Source organism: Odontesthes bonariensis, chromosome 11, assembly GCF_027942865.1.
Source record: "Odontesthes bonariensis isolate fOdoBon6 chromosome 11, fOdoBon6.hap1, whole genome shotgun sequence".
NCBI lineage: Eukaryota > Metazoa > Chordata > Actinopteri > Atheriniformes > Atherinopsidae > Odontesthes > Odontesthes bonariensis.
In genome coordinates, this window is record NC_134516.1 from 21831671 (window position 1) to 21843902 (window position 12232).

Sequence of the window (12232 nt, forward strand, 5' to 3'; positions counted from 1 at the left end):
TTTCAACAAGCATACCTACTTTTATAACAACCCACAAATGTGCTTTATTTTCTTGCACTGGAAGAAAAGTAAATATATTTTAAAAATGTTAAACTACTCTTTTAAGTTTCTCCTGCCCCTGTGCTGTTCATTTATTGGACACTGTTCCCATCCAGGTGGCTGGAGATTCTCCCCTTTCACCACATGGCCTTTAACTGGGGTTGTTTTAGCTTTTGCAGCTCCTGATTGTTGCAGTGCCGTCACACTAGCAGTACACAGCCTTTAATTACCTGCCTATAATTTGAGATTTTATTCCATATATGCCGCACACATGGGTCTTACCTATCATTTTAGGCATCCTACAGTGTGTGTCTGTTAGTATTTGTGCATGCATTTGTCTGGTGCGAGTGTGTGTGAACATACACTTGGACACAGACAGCCAAAGCTGATTGCTGTATTGGCTGATGACTCATTCTCTTTTTCAACCTGCTGGAGGTACTTCAATCATGCAGGTAATCTCCCCCTGCATGCTGGCGGTCAAGAGGTTACCTTTCCCACACATCAGAGCTATTTTCCTCTTAATTGAGAGCCACTCTGCTGCGACAGCGTTTTCACAAGGTGGAAAATGGCAGGTCAAGATTTCAAGACATCTTTCTCCCCCAAGCCTCCTTCCCTATGGCAAAAGTGTCTGTGAAGTTGATAAGTTCCTTTAGGGATCCTGGAGCCTGTCCAGTTAAGACGCTCCACTTCTTGAGGACAAGTAAAGGTTGCTATTGCGCCACCTCATAGATTGCATGTGTGTGGAGATGTGAGCACAGACTCTTATGTGTTTATTTAATCAGCCCAGGCCTAATATATGCATGCAGTTCTGATTGAATTACACCGGGGCTTTTATAGAGAAAAGTACTGGTGAACCAGACACTTTTGAGTGAGTCTCTGTTGGTGACCTGACTCAATCTGCATACGATTACCCCTCAGCAGACCTGTAACCCAATTTATGAGCTGATCACCTCCTCTCCAGAAGGAGCCCATGCTCTTTCTCATGTGACAGTAAAATGTAGAAGGAACGCGATGACATAACATTTCTTTAGCTTTATTACGGTGCCCTTTAAACCAGATTACAGTTGTTTTTTCATGCATGTTTACTAGTATCTTGGTCGCATCTGCGCTCCATCTTCTCAGCAGCCATTTCCACATAAGATTTTCATTCTAAATGAAGCCTAAAATACCCTGCCTCGTAGTTTGAAATGAAGACTGGCTGCTGAAATAAGAAGCCTTTCTATAAAGCTGCACATATTATAATGAAAGATTGATTTAATATGAACTACACACCACGTTTTCATTTGAATCTTGAGTGTTTCAAATTGTAGTTTATATGGGGAGGAAAAAGCATTTGTCACCAATTTTCACAAAGGAAAGATGAGAACATTTTATAAACGAGGCTTCAGTTTTATACTCAGACAAATTAGATGAATATGACTAACTTAAAAACAACGCAGCCTTGACAAATGGCCCTGTCTTTGTTTAATCGCATGGTTAAGTAAGAATAAAACCAGAAGAGCTCAAGTCAATATGACAGAGACTGGACTCTATTAAATCTGAATTTCCATACAGAGGGTTTTGCAAACATTTGTTCTGGGATCATTTGGCAAAATGTAACATCCGACTGTTATCAGTTACCTTTGTTCATCTTTCAAGCACAATTGTTGGGACCTTAGACACACTCTGAGGCAGTGACTGAAGAATTATTCCTTTTTATTTATGGGTCATGGGAGCTTAGGGGTTTTATTCCACTGCAAATGAAGCTGATGATGGTCCGAGTCACTGAATTGCTGGTGCTGTTATTGTCATTCAGCAGATTGGCCTGTTCCCTCACCAATTGCCACGCAGTCGAATGGAAATTTGTTGAGCAGAGAAATGTTAATCGAGTTCAATTAGGCTTTGTACCATGTTTGTATCCTGCCAACAGATTACGCAGAATCCCAAACCTCACTGAGACAAACAATAAACTGCTGTCAAAAGTCTGAAATGGGCAATTTCAGGATTGGTAGAAGATAACACATACTGGCGCTGGCAAGCTCCTTGTGGTGTTATTAGAGATAAATACAGCAAAGCCTTTGAAACAGTTGGGCTGGAGTTCATTCTTAAAGGAATTCAATTAAAATGTATTTTTTCCACAGTTTTGTGATTTATTTTTTTTTTTTTTTTTTACAAAACCCAGTTCTGTAATTTAATGTTCTATGTTGCTGTCAACCATTGTTAAGCAAACAGACCCAGTGTTACAAGTTATGGATGTTTTCAGTAGTTAAGCCAATTCATCTTTTATATCCAATATGTTCGTTTTGTTTTATTCACACATAAATTCATTTGATTATTCAGTCCAAAAACTATCTTGATATCTTATGCGCATGCAATTTATGATTCCCTAAATCTGATCTTGTATTTTTACCATTTGATACAGCATTAACTCTATGTAGTCGTACATTTCCTTTTTTTTTTTTGGGGCTTTTTATGCCTTTAATGTTAGGACAGTTGGAGAGAGACAGGAAGCAGGGGGCAGAGAGAGGGGAAAGACACGCAGCACAGGGCGGCTCGGTGCGGGACTCGAATCGGGCCCAGCTGCAGCGAGGACTGTAGCCTCTGTACATGGGGCGGCTGCTTAACCCACTACGCCACGACCGCTCCGTAGTCGTACATTTCTAGAACCAGGATAACAACAAGTATTTGTTTAAATGCTATTTTTTTTATTCCAATTGGAGAGAAAGACTTTTTCATCTGTAAGAGGCTAAATGTCCAGCTGTTAGAATCATTTGTGAACTTTGTGTGTGAACTTAATCTGTTTGCTGTGCTGATGGGATGAGCAAAGATGAAACCTGGCTTTTAAATGTTTGGCAGTGAAACTGTGTTTCCTGTGTATTTTCTTGCACCAAGTCCAGTCTGTGCAGCCAAATTGACAGTTCCTTTGAGTCAATTTGTCTTTCACTTCTGTATCTGGGCTGGTAGAACCTGATAGGGGGGGCAAAGATCAGTTTAGCAGTCAGCTAGTGGGGTTGAGTGGAGTACAGTTGCAGATTTCTCACAAAGTTATCCCAGGTAATACTTTATTAAAGTACCTGTCCAGCATTTTCCATCACAGCTTAAATGATGACATTTAGAATTACTTATTTTTTTCCATTGCATCACTCATGCAACATTTTGACAATAAGCAACGAAGACCGCTTTCTTTCATTTAGAAAGACTTCCTAACTTGTATTACTTTGATGTATCATCAGTTTATTTGGTTTACTCTGTCCATTGCATCCAATCACTTAATCTACAGTCTCTGATCTTTTTGTATCTAAACTTAACTAGCAAGTGAAGCAGAAGAAGTGTCAGATGTGACTAACACAATGGTTTCCACAATAACAGACCTCCTACCTCCTGACCCGCTGATATGTATTTATCTTATCTGTGTGTCAAAATGTGTTCAAATTAGAAGTGCAAAGAAACATTGCTCATATTTTGTTGATGGTCAAATAATCAAGAATGTAGAGAAAGTAAAATTTTGGATTGATTCGGACTGTGTTACTCCAAAAAGTTTTGGAATACCCTAAATATAGGGCCGTCAATCAATTAAAATATTTAATATCACTTAATCGCATGATGGTTCGTAGTTAACTCATAATTAATCAGAAAAAAATTAGCATGTTTTTATGTGTTCTAAATGCACCTTAAGAGTATTAAAAAGTATCCCTTTATCAACATAAGAGCAGAAATGTTAGTAATATTTATTCAGTCATAAAGAACAGGTGTCTCCATTCCAAGCTGTTCAGCATGGTCTGCCTTTGGAGAGAGGGAGTGGGGATCTCTGCATGTTTTGCTAGATATTGATATTTAAGTCAAAGTCAGATTTATTTGTATAGCACATTTCATGTACAAAACAATTCAAAGTGCTTTACATAAAAGAATATAAAGAGAAACAAATAAAATAATTAAAATGAATTAAAAACAAGCAACAGTCTAGATAAATTCAAAGATATCGTGCAGATTTCATGCATAGACACATGAGAGAAGAAATGTTTTTAACCTGGATTTAAAAATGTCCACATTTGGTGAAAGTTTAATCTCCACTGGCAGTTTGTTCCACTTGATTGCAGCATAATAGCTAAATGCTCCTTCTCCATGTTTAGTCTGGACTCTGGACTGGACCAGCTGACCTGAGTCCTTGGATCTAAGAGCTCTGCTGGGTTTATATTCTCTGAACATATCACAGATGTATTTTGGGCCTAAACCGTTCTGGGATTTGTAAACCATCAGCAGGCTTTTAAAATCTATTCTGTGACTGCCACAACATACTCCGGTGATAACGCATCTCACAGCAGTAGTAACGGCAAATAACTTTGGTCTTGTTGAGAGAACCGAAGCATCTGGGTTTTGAAGATTAATTTACCATTCAAAAGACCCTTGTCTTTATTTATTTTAGCTTGCCACTAGATTAGGCTGCATCCCTTCTTGATTTTGCGGTCCCTGGTGAATGAATATAAATATTGCCTCAGTCATCTGGTCATGCCAGTGGCAACTAGCTTTGACAATAGTGTGATGTGGTGGGGAGATTTTATTTCTCTGAAGAGGATGAGCTGCAATAACAAACTGAGTAATGATCCCTTTGTGCCATAATTAAGTCAAATTTCCAGTTTGCTCAATACTTGAGAATCAATTACCAGATCAGAGCTGCTGGAGTTGCTGTGATCCTCATATTTGCGGTACATGTGTGTTGTGTCTGTGTGCTGTAAACTATAGAGACTAATCAAACATGATATGCTACTTCATGCATGCTTTTCCAATTCTGTATTTGAGCTACATCCTGCCTGTGTGACCTTTTAATCTCTCCTCTTGTTTTTATTAGTTGCGAGAGTAGAACACTTCAGAGTCTCAATTAAGACTCACAATTAGATGTGAAACCATCTTGGCTGTGGCTGTCTTACCTTCAGCCTTCAAGTTATTATCATCCACAAACTAATTAGCAAGTTCTTGATAAGCAAGGATAGACCCTTTGTTGCTATAGCAACAGTTGGACTTAATCACAATTAATGGATTTTGCTGGTGGGCATCTCAGAGCACAGTCTTTTACTGGATCTGCTCAATTTTGTTTCCAGCTAAATACCCTTATTCAGTGTAGAATTGTTAGCTTGCTCCCAGAAAATTATTTTTTTATGGAAAACTGAATGAAGTTCAGACGGTCATGAACACATCTGAATGTTGTCTTCAAGGTCGCATGAACTGAAAACTGCAACTCAAATGTTGCTTATTCAAGACCCTGTCAGGTCAGGAGGATGCTGTGAATTTAGCATTGCAGCGATTGATTCTATTGTAGGTAAAATGACAGATAAATGGTACAACGGATACACTTTAAATGGAACAGTATTCAAGCTTTCAAGTGCAAGTGCACTGTATGTGAATTTCAGAAACATATTATGACAAAAATAGTGTTAGAACTATTTCACTTTTCATCTGCTGAACAAATTTCCTGTCCGCTGTCGTATTTCAACAACCTCAAGACAACATAGTTGAACTACTGCTGAACTCGGTTGTAATCAGCATGTGAATAGCAATCATGCAAACGCATCAAACACAAATGGATTAAACCCTGAAAGCGCCCAGAGCAAAAATGACCAATTGGGTCTTTTTTTTTTTAGCCTCTCGTTCCTTACATCTCTGTGGGTACAGTTTTTCTGTGCTTAGGTAAACAGTACATGAGGAGACGCACTTTGAAAAGAATTATGTTTGTCAGTTAGATCATTTATAACTTGTCATTGAAAGGAGAGATGTAGATGTCATAAAACATAAGATTATCAAACCAGGTTTCAGTTTATTTATTTATTGTTCACATCAGGGTTTAATAAAGGGGTTTATGGCTTCATCTCTGAGAGGGACGTTCTGACTTGTTACTGCTTTCCATGATTTTACATTAAAGGAGTTTTAATGGAGAAATCAGTATTTCTACCCCATTTGTTTCATACTATACTTGATCCTTTGAGTTTGACACACTAACAGTAAAATCTGTTAATTCTATTAAAATCCACTGCAGTTTCCTTTGAAATGCGTGACGACATGCAATCATTTTTCTTTGGTTGCATGAGATGTTTTTCCCAATTTTTTTTTCCAGTGCTTAAAGCATCCATCAATGTTGTTTCTGCCATTTTTAGCATTAACCATTTCCTCACGCCCCACTGATTGGTGGGCAAGTTGCCTCTTTGGTGTATAAAATATTTATAGAAACTCAGTTATCGTAGCCTGTTGAGTCTGACACAGCTGTGCTTGCCAGATGTTTTTAAGGGAAGAGCGACCACAGCGAGGTGACTCGGGGGAGGGGGCTAGTATCAGGAAGAGATACGGGGAATTGCATTTGGGGGGGAGGTGAAGCAAGAACAAAGCTTGTTTTTTTAAATAAGTATGGACCCTCTTTTGATTTTCTGATTTAAAAAAGGAAAAGAAGTGGTATTTGTAAGTGTCCCATAAGAGCAGGGAAAGTTTTCATCAAGGTTTGTGTGTAAAAAAAACACCTGCAAACTCCTTGGCTTTGATCTCCTTTGTAAGATATGCAAGACCTAGATGCACAATATCCACTGTTGTATCAATATCTAAAGCAGGAATATTCTCTGAACAGAAAGTTCATGTAAGAAGAGTAAAAACTCTGAAAATAGATGAGTTGCTTTAATTGAATCTCCAGTCTTAACTCGGTCTTAAAGGTGATAGAGAATGGTTGAATGGGGCATTAATCCTTGTTCTGTGATGTGATATGTAGCCCAAAAAAAAATGGTTGGGTCTGTAATGGCTCAGAACCTCCCTAAAAGGCTCCCTAAAACAGCTGTTACTATGCTGGGTTTAGAATGCGTCTTTTTCCCTTATTGGCGTCGTTTCAGAGCTTATCTGGCAACCTCATTATGAAATGCAGGTAGGTGTTGGCGCTATTTGGTTGCCGTTGCTTGATTGGCTGCCCTTGCTCTCACTGACAACAGAGCTGTAGAGTAATACACTGACTGAAAAGAAAGCTCATCAGAATCAGAATTCGTTTTATTGCCATTGTTAGTGAACAGTGTTCACTAACTAGGAATTTGCTGCGGCGTAAGGTGCAAACATGTAACATAGGATATAATAATAAAAAATAAAGAATAAAAATATATGAATATAAAATGTACAAGGTGTGTACAACAATACACAGTATCCAATATACAGAGCAACAACAGTGCAGCTTCATTAGTGCAATTTTAATGATGGTAAAGTGACTGGGGCAGATTATGAGGTGATTATGAAGTGTTCATAAGTCCGACTGCAAGGGGGAAAAACTGTTTTTGTGACGGGAGGTTCTGGTCCGAATGGACCGAAGCCTCCTGCCCGAGGGGAGCAGTGCAAATAGAGAAGGGTCAGCTGTGATCCGACCTGCTCGCCCCATAGTCCTGGAGACGTGCAGGTCATGGATAGATGCAGCCGATCACCTTCTCAGCGGAGCGCACAGCTCGCTGCAGTCTGTCTGTCCCTGTCGGCACTGACCCTCTACTGAGCAAAATTCCGACTGAAGCCTGCTCGGAATCGTGCAAGCTTTGTGAAACTGTACTCCGTGAAATGCGCAGCGCAAAGGAAAAGTCGGCAGTTGTATGTACTGGGGATGCTGTTAAAAATAAATAAAAGCCATTGATCGCGAACATTGCTTTCCGGGGGAAGAATATGTAACGATCGTAGTCCGCTTTCACAGCCTTGGAAGGCTCACCTGTTCCTGTTTCTCGCCGAAGGGGCGTGTCTGAAACGGGTGGCTGTGGATTTGGGTGTGGGGGGGGGCGATTGCTGAAAAAGTGACATCACTTTTTCACAAAAACGGATTGGGGGATATTCTGGGGGATATTCAAAAAAGGGGAGTACTTGAAACAGAGGTTCTGACACTTGCTGGCACTTTGTGTGTACTCCCCACAGCGGGGAGACTCAGAACTAACACCAAAAACGTGAAAAAGACGATTTTGATTCTCTATCCCCTTTAAGTTTGCTCTGTAAATATAATTTTCTTTAGTTGAAATGTTGTAAAACTTTCACCTGTGAAGAGATGTCAAATCTTGAGAATGACTATGTAAAGAATGTGTTAACATAAAGAAAAATCTCGGCTTCCTTTTGAAGCTAAAAGGAAAAATAGACTGGCTGCTTCCACTTTACTGTGTATTCCTGCTGGATTGTGTCGATGTCATCATGTATGTGCCTTGCAGTTCAACCACAGAACATTGAGGTTCATCACAAACCCTAAAACCATCCCCTACCACGGCACATTGTATGTTAAAACTTGATGCACGGCTTTGTCCTGGAGCATATTTTTACACTGCTCACTTTGGTCTGCACTCTTCTTATCTGTCAACATGTTTACTTCAACAACTCTAAGCAGTAATTTGAAACAGCAGGTAGACAGCCACATCTAGCTCCACGTGTTATTGTTTCATCACGATTTGACCCTGCAGGGTCTGAGACCATTACATTTACGATTTCAGTGCTCCTGTTCTACATTCTTCATGTAATGTATGAATATTTTGTGTATATCTCTGTGTATATTGCTACACACTACTACTAAAGATATTTTTAATCTATTGTACTGGTTAAACAGAGACCAACTGAAAATAAAAATATAAGTTGCCATCTGGTTGTTGGTTTTGTCAGCTGTAACTACATTTAGACTTTCTGGGTTTTTGCTGTAAATCCTACAGTACCTCTTCTGTATGCCCATGTTTTAATCCTTTTTAAAACGGTACTCAATTTTATCAAATCAAATCTGATCTGCTGAAGCAAACCTGCTCCCGAGAAGGTTACTCCGTGTGGGTTACTATGGTGATTGCTTCCCTGTTAGAGGTGAGCCAGCATTGTGATGACAGAAACCCATAGTTGAGCCAAAGTAAAGGCTTGCAAGCCAAGTCCTCTGTGTGATCAGGCCACAGCTCCCCTGAAAGTACTTTTTAAAATCTTGGTGAACCCCATCATTATTAACCAGCCAAGCATCTTAGAAAAGCTACTGCATGTGGAAATCTCAATCAGCAAGTCAGGACTTTTCACTGGTGTGCGAGAGCTCAGCAAGGATTAAATTTTGTTTCTCATGAATCTCATATACACCTAAAGTTGGAAACTCACTAGAGATTTCCTACCATCCTTATCCCTGTTCTGCATTACAAATTCAGTGATTATTTAATCCTTGTTACGTTCTGGACTGATGGTTTGAAGGCTCTATGAGATGTCTTAACAGTAAGATTCCTGCTATGCAGAACGTTGTGTGTACCAGAGAAGCCATATACACCACAGCATTCAAATCTCAGATGCAGTGTGACAGCGTCAAATAAATGAATGAATGAATGAATGAATGAATGCAGACTTTCAGAGTTTATCAGAGGTTAAATGTTGTGGAGTGCTATCAGTGCTTTTGAAATGGACACTGATGGTTGTTTATACAGAGTAACTAATAGGTAAAACACTTTTATTTAACTTGGTCACACAGTAATTAAATGTAACCAATAAAACCTGTGGGTTAAGGCAGGGGGCAATTATTGGATCTGACAGTTGTGTCCATTTTTTTTTTTTTTTTAATTTTTTTTTTTTTCTTTACACATTTAAGAGGAAACTGAGGAAATGAGACACTGGCGAGTAAATGGGCAGATTATTAGGATATTTACTTCCTATGGGTTTAGATTTAGTTTGAATAATTGAATCAAGCACTAATGCATCATATTTATCCACAAAGGGGAAGTTGCGAGAATGAGTGCTTCATGAAGGAAAACCGCTACCAGATTGGGATCTGCTGATGTCTACGAGTCCCTCCTGCTGTGTTTGCTGATTATGTAAATAAGTCCTAAACATCCCTGATCAATTATCTATTTTTCTTCTCTCTGTTTTTCAGTGGAAGGTTGCACAGATTGGTCAGTGGACTACCTGAAATACAAAGTGCTTCTGGGGGAACCTGTACGGATTAAGTGTGCTTTATTCTATGGATATATCCGGGCCAACTACACCCATGCGCAGAGCACAGGACTTAGCCTCATGTGGTACAAAAGTGCAGGGCATGGAGATTTTGAGGAACCCATCAGTTTTGATGGCACAAGGATGAGCAAAGAGGAGGATGCTATATGGTTCCGACCAGCAGAATTGGACGATGTGGGATACTATTCCTGCGTTTTGAGGTAAGTGTTTTTTTATTAAAGTCAGCACTACCTGGAGACAGACCCCTCTCTTCATTGCTACAAATGTAGAAAGCATTTGTGAGAGTCCTAAGCCATTTTGGGGGATTATTTTGCCAGCAGCATGTCTGTAAAACAGTGTAAATAGTATTGTGTGGATCTCTATGGTTACGAGTAAAGCTGAACGAAAGTTCTCCCCTGTTGATCTCTAATGAAGCCTCATCTCTGGCCAAAAGAGAAGTGGTTGATGGTCCACACAGCATCATCTATGACTATAAAGTCCCTTTTCTTGACTTTATATGTTAAATTATTTCTTCATTTCCCTCCTGAGGGCAGTAAGCCATTTGGTGCCATTGAGAATCTATATCTCTTTGGCCCTCACGAGTCCTCCTTTCTGAAAACGTGACAGAGCAAGTAGTGAGACAAAAGAGAATGAACGTAATTCAGCACAGGAAGATTGAGGACAGGGAAAAGCTGCTAAGATAAAAGAAAGAAAAGTAAGGGGCTTGTGCTATCTTCCTTTCCCACTTGCCGAATGATGAAGGTAGGCAATTGTTTGATTTATGAGTTAGATTATGTAGTAAAATTTCTGGCTTCCAAGACATTTTCATTAACATGAAGATGGGCAGAGGCCATTTGGAATGAAAAGGCAAAGCTGCCGCTTTGGAGCCCATAACGGTTTGATTTTTTTTTTTTTTTTTTTTAAACAGAACCAGATAAACTTTGTAACACACGTACCTCAAGGATAGAAGTGTAATCTTTTTTTTTTTAATTTAGAAACATTCATGTGGTTTAGGACATTCTGTTTTAAAAGACAAAAGAACGAATGTGCTCTTAAGCAGTAGCATTCAGCACAGGTTTCCCTGTGTTTCACAAGCTCAATTCTAAGAGGGTTTGGCCTCTTAAAATTCACCACCATTAGCACTCTCCCCTTCGCTGTGGCAGCCGTCGTGAATAGAAACAGGCAGCACCAGTCCAACAATCCTCTATTCAGTCATGTTGGCAGTATCTTATAGAGGTAGACAATTACTCAGCTCAGAGTTATTGTGTAATCACACAGAAAGTAGAGCCTTGAGATTTGATTTGGATGAGCACAGTTGCTTTTTCGCCAGTCTCCCCATTTAAGAACCAAATTAGGGAGCAACACTTATTTGCCCATCACAGAGAGAAATAAGAGTCGCAAGCACTTTCCTGTCACCAGGGATTTCCTTGTGTGGGCATTTCTTTGGACTTTTGTTGCCTACATTTGCTTTCTACAGAGCTTGACTTTTTACATTATGGAATCACAAGTTCGTTCACTTTCTGCCTTTATACTTTAAACATTTAATCATTGCCAGTCAACTGGAACATAACAACTCTGACATTTATTTGCAATGCAAGGCTTGATGCTGCAATCAGCTCCAATGATTTGTTGCAGCTGGGGCTGTTCACAGCTACTTAGTATTGGCACGGTAAACTCATGATGCGATTCCTCCCAAAAGCCCACAATGTGATTGTATGTAGATGAATAATTCAGTTAATTAAATTTAATAACTAATTTGTAATTAATTGTGGCTGTAAAAGCAAACAGAGCTCCAAACCTGCTCAAGATACTTGCGTTACAAATATGTTGCACTGGAAAAAATGAGCTACAAAATGGTGCTTCTAATGATCTCTGGGCCAAAATATGACCTTATTAACGTCAAAAATTCTTCAGATGAAATTGAATAATTCCAGTTAAACTATTTTTGTGACCATGTTTGTCTAGCCATCAGAAGAGGGCTTATTGTATCTCCAGGTTGTACACAATCCTATATATTTGGAAGAAAATACTAAACAAATAATGTTAAAAGATCTAAGCCTAGCTAAAACTGTGACTTTGGATTTAATCATAAATAGTAATAACGATGATTTTTTTTTTTTGTTTGTTTTCATAACTGAGAATTGGTTAAGTATTAAGCGAGTAACATTTAAATAAGGAGACCAGATACATCAGTGGAAAAAGATGCATCTAGTTTGTATGTTTATGTTGGGTAAGTATTGTCCATTATGTTATTAACCTACTACTTATTGTTGAAACTGAGTGTGTCCATTTAGAG

General features: G+C 39.0%; 1 protein-coding gene across 2 annotated transcripts in view; it reads left to right on the forward strand.

Moving 5' to 3' along the window:
- Positions 1-12232, forward strand: part of LOC142391804 (interleukin-1 receptor accessory protein-like 1) — a 259529-nt gene that overhangs the window by 78870 nt on the left and 168427 nt on the right. For both annotated transcript variants that reach the window (XM_075477883.1, XM_075477884.1), the window contains exon 3: positions 9878-10157. In XM_075477883.1, coding sequence (XP_075333998.1) covers positions 9878-10157 — 280 coding nt within the window. The remainder of the gene's footprint in view (positions 1-9877; positions 10158-12232) is intronic.